Source organism: Callithrix jacchus, chromosome 7, assembly GCF_049354715.1.
Source record: "Callithrix jacchus isolate 240 chromosome 7, calJac240_pri, whole genome shotgun sequence".
NCBI lineage: Eukaryota > Metazoa > Chordata > Mammalia > Primates > Cebidae > Callithrix > Callithrix jacchus.
Genome location: NC_133508.1, coordinates 122,931,662 through 122,946,833, shown reverse-complemented (window position 1 = coordinate 122,946,833; position 15,172 = coordinate 122,931,662). Strand labels below are relative to the sequence as shown.

Below are 15,172 nucleotides of genomic sequence, written 5' to 3'. Positions count from 1 at the left end.
AGTTGATTCCCACGTATAATCTCATAATCTTCGCAATTACACTAGGAGATTTGTATTATTAATAACATGGTCCTTAATTTACAGCCTTAAGAAACTACAGCTTGGAAAGGCGTAGCGTCAGGTGTGTCCTCCGCTTTCATTCAAGATTGGATGATTGGATTTAATCGTTAACAGATTAGAGTGGGTTTTCCCATTTCCAGAGTCTAAGGGTTTTACTTCTCTCCCTCCGCTGGGCTCCTCTACTCTTCACACCCAGTAGGGCGTGACAGGTGGCCTAGGGTGTGGCCCAGGAGGTTTCCCTAGAGGAAGGGTGGGGCGGAACCTGGGCGGGAGGCGGGAATCCCAGTGGGCAAGTCACGCAGTTTACTCAGGTTCCCCCGATCAATCTGGCAGGTCCGCCGCAGAGCCGTAAAGAGCTCTACAAGTCGTGAAGTGGCGAGGCGCAAAAGCGTTGCTTTACGGCGATTCGAGTTGTCGCGTCAAGCAGGCTATTCTGGGTATTTGGCTGCTTGTCCCCGCACGTGGGCCGCTGTAGGTATTCCGGCCGATAATTCCTCCTGTTGGTGTGCAGCAGCCACGCTGAAAGACAGAGTGGCAGCAGAGGCCAAGGATCGTGAGTTGATGGAGTTTGCTGCTGAAAACGAAGGGAAGTCTGGGGGAGGCCTCCAAAGTGTAGCTGAGGGGGTGCGGCTAAGTCCAGAGTCTGGTAGGGAGGGAGTCAGGGACTTAGCAGGGGCGGAGGAGGCCGGCGGCGGAGAGGAGAGGAAAGGACTGACAGGGATGAAGAAGATAAGGGATGGAGAGGAAGGAAGTGGGCAAAGGCCAGAGGAAATATCGATGGACCTAACGGTAGTGAAGGAGGAAATTATGGACTGGCCAGATACCGCAGGCAGGTTAGCTGGCCAGTGGGTAAAACAGGAGGTGGAGGATAGGCCTGAGGTGAGGGATGAGAACGCAGGCGTGTTGGAGGTGAAGCAGGAGACGGATAGTAGTTTGGTGATAAAAGAAGAGAAAGTGGATGACCCAGAGGTAAAGGAAGAGAAGGTGAAGGAAGAGGTAATGGACTGGCCAGAAGTGAAGGAAGAGAAGGATAACTTGCAGATAAAACGGGAGGAGAAGTTTGTTGGTCAGTGCATAAAAGAGGAGATGATGGATGGAGAGTGTGTAAAAGAAGAGAAGAAAGAAGCCGTGGATGATACAAAGGTGAAAGAAGAGCCTCCAGTAAATCACCTGGTGGGCTGCAAGCGGAAACTGGCCATGTCAAGGTAGGGCCGGGGGAATTCCATTCGGGGATATAAAGCTGTTGCGTCCTCATGTCTAGAGTGAAAGGAAAAACCACCCTATCAGCAGAAGGTGAAATAATGAAAAATAAGCACAAGTTTGGGTTTATGGAGTCAGTCTGGGTTCGTGGGGGTGGGTTGGGAAGTGGAGGGTATTGTAGATGACAACACAACAAATTCGGTGAAAATATATGAAATTGGTAGTGTCCATTGGGTAATGGTCAAGTTAGGAAAGTGAACGTTCTTTGGAACTGGATCTGGCTTGAGTTAATATGCTCTTTACTCATGTTCCTTTGAGAGAGAATAGAGATGAGAAAGTCTAATATATCCAACAATGACAAAGATACACTTGACCTCAGTTACCAAGTCTCTGCATGGGTGTTGTGAATATTTATTGCTTTTGATTTAATTTCCTTGGTGTGTGGATCATGTGACAAAGGAAATAAGAGAGGTCAGATTCTTGGGAATATTAACGTCTGGAGCTCAGTGGTCTAAATAGAAGTAACTGTAGTTTGGTTGACAGTATCCCAAAAGCCTAGAAGAGCAGTTGAGGACAGGTGATGGGTTACATGGGATTTTTAGATTATTTTGATGCACATTCTAGATTAGGTGTGAAGTTCAGGAAAAAAGATGTTACTGCTACTCTCTAAATTCGACTTGTCCTTATATTCTTTTCCTGGTGCGTGTGCTTTAAAAATATCTAAACATAGCTCACGGATTGGTCTTCTGGATTCACACACATACAATCATTACCACATTTCCAGGAATCACAAGTTAAAGTATCAGTGAATAATCTCATTATATGATTATAGTAAAAGAAGAAGTCAAAAACCAGATGGGTTTTAAAGATTTTATTACATTTTCTTGAATTACATATCACTAGCAACATTGGAAGTGTAGTTGTTTGGGGGGAAGGTTTCACAGAGAGTTTTCAAATGATGTTCAACAGCTGTCAAATATTTTATCAGAGTTGTCACTACATTTATAAATTGATTGGGACATTCTAAGTTTATAAATAAGTAGAATTAATATTTGATAATTTAATGTTACACATGGGCTTTTGTAGGTGTGAAACGTGTGGTACAGAAGAAGCAAAGTACAGGTGTCCACGTTGTATGCGGTATTCCTGCAGGTATACATGTAACTTCCTACCTTTTAACCTGTATGTGTACCTTTCTTACCCTAAAATATAAAAGTGCTTCTCCTTTGTCTCCTCAGTTTGCCCTGTGTAAAGAAACACAAAACAGAACTGACATGTAATGGAGTTCGAGATAAAACTGCATACATTTCAATACAACAGTTTACTGAAATGAATCTCCTAAGTGGTAAGCCACTTTATGCATAGCAAATTGATGCTCCCTGGCCATTGGTATATGTCATTTATTTATTCTTCTGTTTTGAAATTTTTAGATTATCGTTTTTTGGAAGATGTGGCAAGAACAGCGGACCATATTTCTAGAGATGCTTTTTTGAAAAGACCAATAAGCAATAAACATGTAAGACTTTTTTTAATTCCTTCCAGTTAGAAGTCCTTCCAATCAATTAGATTCCTTTTTTTTTTTTTAACTTACCAAATATATTAAGTGACTACTATCTTGTAGGGCTATTCTGATTACGTAAGGATGTGACTGTGACCAAAACAAAGTCCTTCCCCTCGTGGAGTTGTATTTAGTGGGAGATGGAGGAGATGAGTAGAGGAACAAATATAATTTCAGATAGAGTTAAGTTCATACAGAAAATAAAGAAGGCTCAAGAGATGAAAGACAGAATGAAAATGGTCTTTGTGGGGGAGAGATTGTCAGGGTACCATTTTCAATACAGCGGTCAGGAGAAGCTTCTCTAAGAGATGATATGTAAGCAGTGATCTGAATGATGAGAAAGAGGCTGTCATGTGAACATTTGGAGGAAGATTATTCCAACTAGAGGCAAAAGTAAAAGGAAAGACCTGAGTTAGAAACAAGGATGTTGTGTTTGAGGAATTAAAAGATGGGCAGGGTGATTGAAGCATGGTGAGTGAGAAGGAGAGTATTAAACATGAAGTTAGAGAAACTGTTGAGGAGTTGGGTGCAGAGACTCATTCCTGTAATGCAAACGCTTTGGGAGGCTGAGGCCGGAGCCTTGCTTGAGCCCAGGAGTTCACGACCAGCCTGGAGAATATGGTGAAAAACCCGTCTCTATAAAAAAAATACAAAAATTAGCCAGGCATGATGGTGTGCCCCTGTAACAACTTGGGAAGCTGAGGTAGGAGGATCACCTGAGCCCAGGAAGGTCAAGGCTGCAGTGAGCTGTGATTGCACCACTGCACCCCGACCTGGGCAGCAGAGTGAAACTCTGTCTCAAAAGAAAAAGAAAGAAGAAAAAGAAACTGGTGAGGGTTTCTAATTCTAAGTGCAAATGGAAACTATGGAAGGATTTTGGACAAAAATTTGCCTTTTGAAAAACCACTCTTGCTGCTCTGTGGACTTTAGGGAGGCAAGAGTGGAAGATTGGAAGCAGGGAGACCATTTATGCAGCTCTTCGCGTGATCCTTGTGAGATAATAGTGGCTTGGGTATGCCCTTAGAATTATTGAGAGGGGATTAGATTCTGATTTTGAAGGAAAAGCTAAGACTTGCTATTCTAATACACTTAATTTTCATACTCTTGCATTGCCTTTTTCATTCCTTAAATACTATGCAGAAGTACAGCTTACATATTTGGAATGTTTGGCAACTGGCGTTACAAAAATTCGTTCATGGTATGATTAAATCATATCCTGCAATTGTGTTCATTTTAGTATTGGAGTTGCAGGATTTTAATACCTTTTAAATACCTTATTTTATTGGTATTGGCATTTTTTATTGGTATTATATTACATGTATCTGAAAGAAAATTATTTATACAGCAACTCTTATTTTTCCTCAAACTTAATTAGGCACAATTAAAATTCTACTTAGAGATAAATTACTTTAAAACTTTTTTTTAATTGTAAAATACAGCATGTATTTGTTTTAGAAAGTCACAGAATGGAAATACACAGTATAATGAAAAATTATAAAATGAACATTCATGTAACTACCACCCAAGTCTAGAATTAGAACATTACTGGCTTCCCAGAAGTTCCATGCCACCCTCTTATGCCCTTCCCTGATCTTTATGTGTGTGAAGATGTTTTTCTAGGGTTTATACCTGAGAATAGAATTGCTTTGTTTTATGGTATGCATATCTTCAGTTTGCCTAGATGTTACCAAAACATTTTCCAAAGTGATATACTAGTTTACACTCTCACCAGTAGTGTATAAATGTACCTGTTGTCATATTCTCACCAATACTTAATTTGGTAAGACTTTAAAAATTTTTGTCAATCTGTTGGCTATGTAATTTTATTATGGTTTTCAATGTGCAGTTCTCTAATTTCTGATGAGAGTTAGGAAGTTATTCCCTCATAATTATTGCCTAAAAGCTTTATACTATTGCATTTTATACTTATGTCTTTAACTGGAATTGATTTTTGGTATCATGTACAGAGAAGGTCCCATTTAATTTTTCATATAGATGATCCACTTTTCCCAGCACCATTTATTGGAAAGTTCATCCTTTCCCTACTGCTCTGTAGGACCACCTTTGTTATATATCAGCATCCCTATATGCTTGGGTTATTTTGTGGGCTTGTCTTTTCCATTCCATTGACCTACTGGTCTATCCTGCACCAATACTACTCTCTCAATTATTTTAGTTTTTTACTGAAACTTGTTATCTGATTAAGGCCTCCCACTTCCTTTTCTCTAGTGTTTGGCTATTCATTGATGTTTGCAAGGCAAAATAATTGCAAATCTAAGCAAAGGATGGCCCATAGCCATAGCTGCTAATGGACTTTTTTTTTTCCTCTATTTCAGTGTAACCATACAAGTTCCCTAGCTTGCTCTCAAAATAGTGATAGTTTCTGGTTCACCCTTTTCCTGAAGGTATATTGGGAGGATTGATCACTGCTATTATAATTATTTATAGTAATCAATACCATTACTGAAACCAAAGTCCTCTAAGTTAGAAAATTACATGCAATTTCTTCAGACAGTTTCCTGCTTAGCCAGTGATAGCTGACCCATTCTTTCCCTTGGCTCATGACTTGATTCTGACTCTACCATTTTACATTGCAAATTCTAGATCCATATTCATTTAACAGAAAACTTGCATTTATACTTTACCTTTTCTTTGAGTGATCTTTTTCCTTGACTTAATAAAAAATCTGGTATTAATTCCTTCGTAACTCTGGAATTCTCCAGTTTAGCTTTTAATCAACCCACGTGGTCAATGTAGTACACATGTCAAAGCAAGAATGTTCTCATATCCCATTTTGTGCTTCACACAACAGTGGCTACTTTAAGCTAGGCCTGGTACTAGGCAGTGCCATGGCTCTTCCCTTGAGTGAATTGTCTACTAATAAAATCAGGGATACATACAACTAACTGGTAAAACCATCAGTAAAAGCAATCAAGAATTGTGTAGGTAGCCCCTATGATTGCCAAATGACCTGTTTGTTTGTTTGTTTGTTTTAATCTCCATTAAATTATTCTTTGACTCATAGCACTTATGGTTAAAAACACAAGCTCTAGAATTAGACCTGGGTTGAATACAGGTTCTTTCTCTCTGGGATAGCTGTATAATGTTGGTATCTCACTAATTCTTATTGCTGAAATGGAGATGATAATACCTATTCTGATAGTATCATTGTGAAGATTACATGAGATTACTTCTTAGAGCTGTTGTAACACTTAGGTTTTCAGTAAATCTAAACTATTATTGAACAATTGTTTCACTCACTTTTTAAATTTGAAGCATTTAAAAGTTAATTTGTCTGTTTGGTTTTGGTTGGTAGATGTACTTTATGAAAAATCGTGCCCGAAGGCAAGGTATTAATTTAAAACTTCTACCCAACGGATTCACCAAGAGGAAGGAGAATTCAACATTTTTTGATAAGAAGTAAGTTTCTAACTTCTTAGTATATCAGGTGTTGTGATTTGATCAGGATCACCGTTTAAGGTTTGGTTGCTATAGAGCATTGCTACCCCAAGTGTGAGTCTGTAAACTGTTTGTTGTTGGTCCATGACAAGATAGCTGTAGTAATTGTGTGTCATGTAACTCTAATAAAAATTTGGGTCTGCAGAGTGTGTGTGTGTTTGTCTGTGTGTGTGTGTTTCTTCATATCATTTGAGAAACTTCTCAAACATTAATGTGCCTATCAGTCACCTAGGCATCTTGTTAAATATGCTCGTTGTGATTTTTCAGTAGGCCTGAGTTGAAGTTTCATATTGTGCATTTCTAACAAACTCCTCAGTGATGCTGATTGTTTGAGGAACATATTTTGAGTAGCAGCACCCTAGAACACTCTCATACATTAGAAATAAACTGTTTCTTTGACACCTAAGATGCCAAGAAAGTATTTCAGGGGCTTCCAGGACAAAACAGCAAGTAAAAGCAGGACTCCTGTATGTTTTAATCAAGGCAGCTCTGCTTTTATATTTTTTCTGCATTGGGTTTCTAAAGATTTCATTTAAAAGCTGTCAATGGAGAAGAAGGGGACTTTGAACTCTTTTCAGTATAGATAATGTAACAGATTAGTTTGCTGCTGTCTGAAAAATGTTGAGTTGAAAAGGCCCCAAAAATACTGAGGAGAATAGGATCCCAAAGTACTTTAAGTAGCCAACTAAATTATTAGATAATACCTTTCAGAAGTCAAGATTTTTTATTTAGAATTTTTAAAAACCTGAGGGAGTTCCTCCTTTTTCAGCCTCTTAGTAACTGTGGGGCCTTGAACAAATCATCTTACTTTCCCTGGGCCTCAGCTGTATGATGTGGGGAGTTGGGCCAAGTAAACTCTAAGATGCCTTTCCAGTTTTACTCTCCCATAAATTGAAAAGACAGAGCCATCAGAATTATCATTATTCTAGTAAAACTTCTACTTTTTCTGCTGTTAACATAATTAGAAGATGACATTGTCCATTTATTGTGTATAAGACATAAATATTTGTAAAAATGGTTTTTCATTCTTCCTGGTTGTCTTCCAAAAGTAAAGTAATGCTGAGGCAGATGGATCCCTTGAGGCCAGGAGTTTGAGACCAGCCTGGGCAACATAGTGAAACCTCATCTTTACTAAAAATAGAAAAATTAGCTAGGTGCAGTGGCACCCACTTGTGGTCCCATCTACTCTGGAGGCTGAAGTGGGAGGATCACTTGAGCACAGGAGGCAGAGGTTGCAGTGAGCCGATACCATGCCACTGCACTCCAATTGGGTGACAGAATGAGACCCTGTCTTTAAAAAAGTATTGTCTTGCATTTATCAAATGTGAGATAATTCCTTTGTGCATTTTGAAATTGACGTATGTAGAAATTGCCGTAATTTGAAGTTTATGGTAACTGTTAGTGCCTTCTGAAATACAAAATGTGTTCCTGTTTTTTGAAAGAAACCATTCAGAATTATTGTAGTCAGAGATTAGTTCTCAGTAATGAAAAGCAGATGGCCTCGAGTATAATATTTTTATGTCTCTAGATACATGAATGTATGTGGGAAGTTTTTACCAAGAATATTACACAGTGTATTTTCCAGGTTTAGTATACTTTTGGTTGTTTTGAAACTCCCCAGGTCTCTGAAATGGCAAATCAGATTATTCTTGCATTAGTCTTTTGCTCATAAATTTATAGAGATTTGGGATTGGTTTTCTTACATTTTTAGTGTTTCCCAGGAGGAGGTTAGCAACATAGTATGTAATAATAGGCTTAGAATCCATTTCTTAGTCTTTCACCATCTGCAAAATGGATCTCATGATAGCCACCCTGTAGAGTTATGATCTGTTAGTGTATTAATTCATGTAGGCAGTAACTGGCATGTGGGAAGGAATCAGTTCATAGTAGCTATTACATAAATAATACATCTGTATCATTAAACAGTTTAAAGGAAGAATTCCACCTGTAATTCCACTATCTAGAGGTCACCACTAATAAAAGTTTGTAATGTTTCCTTCTAATCATGTTTTTTCTCTTTTATTCATCTAAAAAAGTAAAACACAAGATAAAATACTTAAATAAAACTACATAGTAACATGACTCTGCCCAAGTTAAACATTAATTTTTATTGAGAAATACACATCATTTTTTCCTGCAGCTAGATTTTCCATATAACAATACATTGTGAACCTCTTTTCTTGCTAATGCAAATCTACACCTCATTTTTTTAAGTATGATATTCCACCTTTGACTATATCCTATTTTATTTAATTATTCCCATATTCGTGAACATTTTAATTTATGTCTGTTTTTAATTATTATAAATAACACTGTACTAAACAGCCTTGAACAAATTGTTTTGTGTGTTTACCTGACTTTCCATAGGATCAATTCCTAGAAAGCATAATTACTGGATTAAAGAGTGCAATGTACTTAAACTTTTGAGAGAAACTTTTTTTTTTTTGAGACAGAGTTTTGCTCTTGTTACCCAGGCTGGAGTGCAATGGCGCAATCTCGGCTCACTGCAACCTCCGCCTCCTGGGTTCAGGCAATTCTCCTGGCTCAGCCTCCTGAGTAGCTGGGATTACAGGCACGCGCCACCATGCCCAGATAATTTTTTGTATTTTTAGTAGAGATGGGGTTTCACCATGTTGACCAGGATGGTCTCGATCTCTTGACCTCATGATCCACCCGCCTCGGCCTCCCAAAGTGCTGGGATTACAGGCGTGAGCCACCGCGCCCGGCCTCCACTTTGTCTCCATAAGACATTACCACTTTGTACTTTCATCAGAAAAGTATGAGTGCTTGTTTTAGTTATACCTTAACTTTAGTTTAATATTATCAAACTTTTTTGTGGGCAGTTTTATTAGAGCGGTTGAGCTCTTGGATTTTTAATTTCTTGTTAAGACATTGCCAGATGTCCACTGCAGGAGGCAGAATCACTGCCATTTGAGAACCGCTGATTTAGATGAATACAGAAGACATACTTATTGAATGTATAGTTCTAATCTTTTCTTGGTCTAGATAATGAATATAATGTAGATAGAATCAGGATTCTGGTGTCTTATATTTTACCTTTAAGAGGAAAAAAATGAAAAAAAGACATTTAGAGGTACCTTGTTTGAGATACTTAGGTCTTACCAGCTATGCACATGAAAATGAGCAAGGTTTTAGATGATTGCAATGGTACTTGTTGGAAAGAGGGAAGAGAGGAAATTAAATTTTTTCAAAGAATTCTATTCAGCTCCCGTGTCCCCAGTATTCTAAGAGACTGTTTTCAATACTTTTTTTCTATTAACTTTCAAAAGTTGGTTATAGCTTTGACTCAGGTAAATGTAAATTTGCATGTTGCCTCTACTGTTTGATTTACATCAGGTGACCTAGGGCAAGATTTGACTTACCAAGTTATTAAGAGGATTAAATTAAATATTAATAATAACTAAAGTAGTACTTGGCACATAGTAAATAATATACAGTGACATTGAAGATTTACATTCCCTTCACTGAAATCCTTAGGAATATGCCACATTTACTGTGTATTCCATTCACCCCCATAGGTCTGGGACAACACTGTGTAATCAGACAGTACTATTTGTGCAGTGAAACCTGTAAATGTTTACCTTATAATGGGTAAATAATGACTGTAGACTGACTCAGGTTTTGCTGCTAAAGGAGTTAAAAATCTTTCAGTTTTGGAGATTTTGGAATTGTTGATATGAGAAGTTGGTCTTGTACTAAGACTATTACTAATACTCCCTAGGTGTTAAATTGATTGCTTGTTTAAGCAACCTGAGCTGCAATATATTCAAAATCTCAAGTTCATGTTGTTTACAATTTAAATGTTTTAACTTTTGAGGAATCTGATTAAAGACTTTTGTACTGTTTTCATAACTTTTCTGTAAAGTCTACATTTATTTTTTAAAAAAAGTTTTAAATTTGAAAGCCAACATATGAAGTGTGATGAATGTGCCACTGTACCTGAATTACTCTGTAGAACTGTCAGCAGGTGATTGTAGCAGCTGGCTGGAATAGGTTCGTTCTAATCCAAGCACGTTTTATGGCAGGCATTTTCACCAGTATGACTGAGTCTCTTCAAATTACATGTGAAATTGTGTGAATTTTTCTAAGAATAAGAACTGTAATTTTCACTGAATAGTCAAAGTGAGGTGAAGTCAAAAATGTATGCAATGGGAATGAATTTTAGAGGACTAATGAATTTGTAGGAGTATCATAGTAGGTAGCTGTAATCAATAAAGTTAAGTTCAGGGAGGCTTATGTAAGTTGATCCAAAGCAAGGTTGACATTCTCTGTTAAAAATAGAGGAGCTTGATAAGGAAATGTTGGCTCTTCTGCTTATTTTGGAGCAGATCCCAAACTACTTTAAAATAGTGGCTTTTTCAGAGGTAATTCCTTTACCACAACTCTTTGTAGGGTCTATAACTTTATGTTCATTTTCACCCAGTGCTAATCAAACCTGTTGAAAGAAATATGAAAGATCTATATGAAGAAAATGTAAATTCTCCTGAATGACTTAAAAGATGTGAATAAATGGGAAAAAGTGCCGTGTTCTTTAAAAACTCAATATTGTTTATTAAGTGATCTTTTAAGTCTGATGCGATCCTAATCAGAATATCAATGAGATTTTCTTTGTTATTTATTAAGAAGATAGTTCATAAATAACTGAAGTTTATTTTGAAGAATAACATGGCAGAGGTACCTGGAAAAATCTGAAAAAAGAAAAATTATGAGGCTGGACTCATCAAAATTTATGAAGTTATAGTAGTTTTATGGTATTGGCCTAGAAATCTGTTACTAGATCATAGAAAATAAACCATATATTTGGTTCTCTGGTAGATGATCAAGGTATCATTTCAAATTAATACAAATAATTACTTATTTAATAAATAGAGTTAGAACAGCTTGCATTTGAGAGGAAATGTTGAATCTTTTACTAAATAATATTCAGGTGGATCAGAATCTTAAAATGATATAAGAATACTAGAATATTTTCATAATCTTGAAGAGAAGAAACATCCCATCCAGAAGCCAAAAGGAAAAGAATAACTAAATTTACATGGCAAAACAAGACCATAATAAAGTGAAAAGACTGGACCAAAAAAGTCTTTAACATATATGTCACAGAAGGCTTATGCATTAGTAAGAAAAAAAGACTAGCAACTAATTAGGAGGGGGGGGGCGCAGAGGATAGAAATAGATGGTCATAGAAAGATACATATACATGCACAGTATTTGGCTGGCAAACATATTCATAATATCTAATGTAAGGAAGGTATGGGTTAACCAGGCCATTTTCCTGTTCCATTGTTCTTGAGAGTTAAATTGGTACAGTCATTTTAGAAGGCAATTTGGTAATGTTTCCCAGAATGTTATTTTGTTACGTAAAATTATTACATCTTAAAATGTTACAAATAAGTGCTCAAGGAATTTAGCCTACAAAAATATTTGTAGATGATCTACAAACTAGAGATATATGTACACATGTATGTATTGCAGTATTGTTTTTAGTAGTGTAAAAACTGGCACCAACCTAACATATCCTTCAGTATGGACTGAGTTAAGTAAATGGTGGCACCTTCATACAGTGGAATTCCATGCAGCCATTAAGCAGAACAATTAGACATACAAGTACTGTCTTGTAATACTATCCATGACACGTTCAGTGAAAAAAAAAAAAAGAATTGGAGTTTAAAACAATTGTCTGAAAGATAGGAAGCTCACTTTCAATTAATGGTTCTAAAGTGAGATGCCATCTCTACAAAAAATTTTAAAATTAGCCAGGTGTGATGGTGAATGTCATGATTGCACCACTGCACTCCAGCCTGGGCAACAGAATGAGACCCTTTCTCTTAAAAAAAAATTTTTTTAAGTAATAAATTGATGATTCTTTGCCTCTGAACCCATTTGGGAATCAGATTAAATATATGAGTTCTATTTGGCATATAATTTGTGTCTGTTAGATAGGAAAAATTTCATAGATGAACCATGCTTTTTGTCCCCTCTGGTAGTAGAGTTTGTACTGAAGCTGTTAACCTTGATTAAGGACGTTTCAAGAAATAACTCTTAGAATCTTGCTGAACTTTCTTTAAGGGCATTACATGTTACTTCTAGGGCATTACATTACTCTACCCAGTTGTCTCCATGTATTTAACCATGGGAGAAATGTCTCTCTGATCTCTGTTTCTTTTTTTTTGAGACGGAGTCTCACTCTGTCACCCAGACTGGAGAGCAGTGGCACGATCTCAGCTCACTACAACTTGTGCCTCCCAGGTTCAAGCAGTTCTCCTGCCTCAGCCTCCTGAGTAGCTGGGACTACAGGCACGTGCCACCACGTCTGGCTAACTTTTTGTATTTTTAGTAGAGACAGGATTTCACCGTGTTAGCCAGGATGGTCTCAATCTTCTGACTTTGTGATCTGCCTGACTCGGCCTCCCAAAGTACTGGGATTACAGGTGTAAGCCACCCCACCTGGCCCTGATCTCTGTTTCTTTTAATCAAGTGTTAGTTTTTTTCTGAAGCCAAACAAAATATGGTGGCTTAAAATGCCAGCTCTGAATGTTTACTAGTTTTGTGGCTTTATATCTTTAGTTCATTTTCCTCATCAGTAAAATGAACGTCAAAAGTGTAATCTACCTACATATATACCAGTATTTTTGTTCCTTTTAAACATTTTTTTCGGACCTGCTTTTTAGGATCATTTTGTTCTCCTTTTTAAGACTTCTTTAGTGAAGGTCTTATAAAAATATGCTTTTTCAGTTTTTATCTTAAAATATCTTTATTTCATCTTATTTTGTTACTTTTTTGTTTTGTTTTGTTTTGTTTTTTTGAGACAGAGTCTCACTCTGTTGCCTGGTGTCAGGCTGGAGTGCAGTGGCACGATCTCGGCTCACTGCAACCTCCACCTCCCGGGTTCAAGCAGTTCTCCTGCCTCAGTCTCCCAAGTAGCTGGGACTACACACCACCACGCCTGGCTAATAGTTTTGTATTTTAGTAGAGACAAGGTTTCACCATGTTGCCCAAGGTGGAATTGAACTCCTGAGCTCAGGCAATCCACCCGCCTCAGTCTCCCAAAGTGCTGGGATTGCAGGCATGTGCCACTGTGCCTGTCTTGTTTTCATTTTTTAATGGAAATAAAATACATACCAAAAAGTACCCAAATCATTAATATACCAAGATTAAAAACATTACCAGCACCCCAAAAGTCTTTACTGTCCCCCATGGGAATACCTACCACCTCCTCCTCCCAAGTTTACTATCTTCCCTAACTTTAATTTTTTATTTTTATTTTTTTTTTTGAGACAGTCTCGCTCTGTTGTCCAGGAAGTGGTGCAGTCTCAGCTCACTGCAACCTCCGCCTCCCGGGTTCAAGCAGTTCTGCCTCGGCCTCCTGAGAAGCTAGGATTTTAGGCATGCATCAACACACCTAGTTAATTTTTGCATTTTTGGTAGAGACAGGGTTTCACTGTGTTGGCCAGGCTGGTCGAGAACTCCTGATCTCGCGATCCGCCCGCCTCGGCCTCCCAAAGTGCTGGGATTACAGGCGTGAGCCACTGCACCTGGCCTTTAACTTTCAATTTTATAGATTAGTTTTGCCTTTTTAAAGTTTTTTCCAAAATTTTATTATGAAAAATTTGAAAAATAAAATTGAAAATTTGTAGTGAATGCTCATATACCTATCACCTAAATTCTGTTGTTAATATTTTCTAATAATTGCTTTATCAGATATTTATCCATACATTAACCCATTTTATTTTTGGTACAATTCAGACTAAATGCACTCAACCCCCTACTGGCCCAAAATACTTAAGTATTGTTAACTAGAGTTCCATAGTTTGCATTTGTTTCTTTTGATGTAAAATTTACACACAATGAAATGCGCAAATCTTAAGTATATACATTTGCTGAGTTTTGACAAATACATGCACCTGTGTGATCCAGTCACTATGAATAAATAGGACATTACCATCACCCCAGAAAGGTTTTTCTTGTAAGTTCCTCTCTTCCTTAGAGACAACCTGTCCTTCTTCCTCCTGAACATTTCTTTTGCCTGTTTTAAAATTTCATATAGTCAGACAGTTCATTCTTTTGTTTTTTGTTTGTCTGTTTTTTACTTTTTAAAAAATAGAGTCAGGGTCTTGCTATATTGCCCAGGCTAGTCTTGAACTCCTGGCCTTAAGCAGTCCTCCTACTGTGGCCTCCCTCAGTACTGGGATTACAGGCATGAGCCCCTATGCCCAGCCCCTTTGGAATGATAATTTGGCTTTATATAAAATATCTTAGGTTGGCATTTTTTTTAGAACTCAGTTCATTTATATAGTCCATCGTCTTCTCACTTCTTTTGCCACTCTCAAGAACACTATTGTTTTCTTTTTTTTTTTTTTTTTAAGAGATGGGGTCTCACTATGTTTCCAAGCTGGAGTCCAGTGGCTATTCACAGGCATAATCCCACTACTGATCAGCATAAGAGTTTTAACCTGGGCCACTTCACCCCTCCTTAGGCAACCTGGTGGTCCCCCACTCCCAGGATGTCACCATATTGATGCCGAACTTAGTGCGGACACCCGATCAGCATAGCCCACTACAGCCCAGAACTCCTAGGCTCAAGCGATCCTCCCACCTCAGCCTCCCGAGTAGCTGGGTCTGCAGGCATGCACCACTGTAGGCGGCAACACTGTTGTTTTATACAGTCTTCCTTCTTTTCTCTTCTGATTGCTTTGAAAGTCTTCTATTTTGTCTTTGGAGTTCTACAGTTTTTATGATGTGTCTCAGCGTGATTTCTTTTTATTTTTATTCCTTGAGATTTGTTGTGCTCTCTAAATATGACAATTCTGGAAAACTAATCAGTTACCTTAATCTTTTTGTCTTTGCTATGTTCTGAGTAACTTATTCTGCTAT

General features: G+C 37.7%; 1 protein-coding gene across 3 annotated transcripts in view; it reads left to right on the top strand.

The window, feature by feature from the left end:
- The first annotated feature begins 463 nt into the window (after positions 1–463).
- Positions 464–15,172, top strand: part of ZNHIT6 (zinc finger HIT-type containing 6) — a 59,543-nt gene continuing 44,834 nt past the window's right edge. For all 3 annotated transcript variants that reach the window (XR_013520219.1, XM_002751027.6, XM_009001616.5), the window contains exons 1-5: positions 464–1,265; positions 2,347–2,412; positions 2,499–2,605; positions 2,691–2,776; positions 6,135–6,238. Coding sequence is in view for 2 of the 3 variants with exons in the window: in XM_002751027.6 (XP_002751073.2) it covers positions 622–1,265; positions 2,347–2,412; positions 2,499–2,605; positions 2,691–2,776; positions 6,135–6,238 (1,007 nt within the window). In the remaining variant the exon portion in view is untranslated. The remainder of the gene's footprint in view (positions 1,266–2,346; positions 2,413–2,498; positions 2,606–2,690; positions 2,777–6,134; positions 6,239–15,172) is intronic.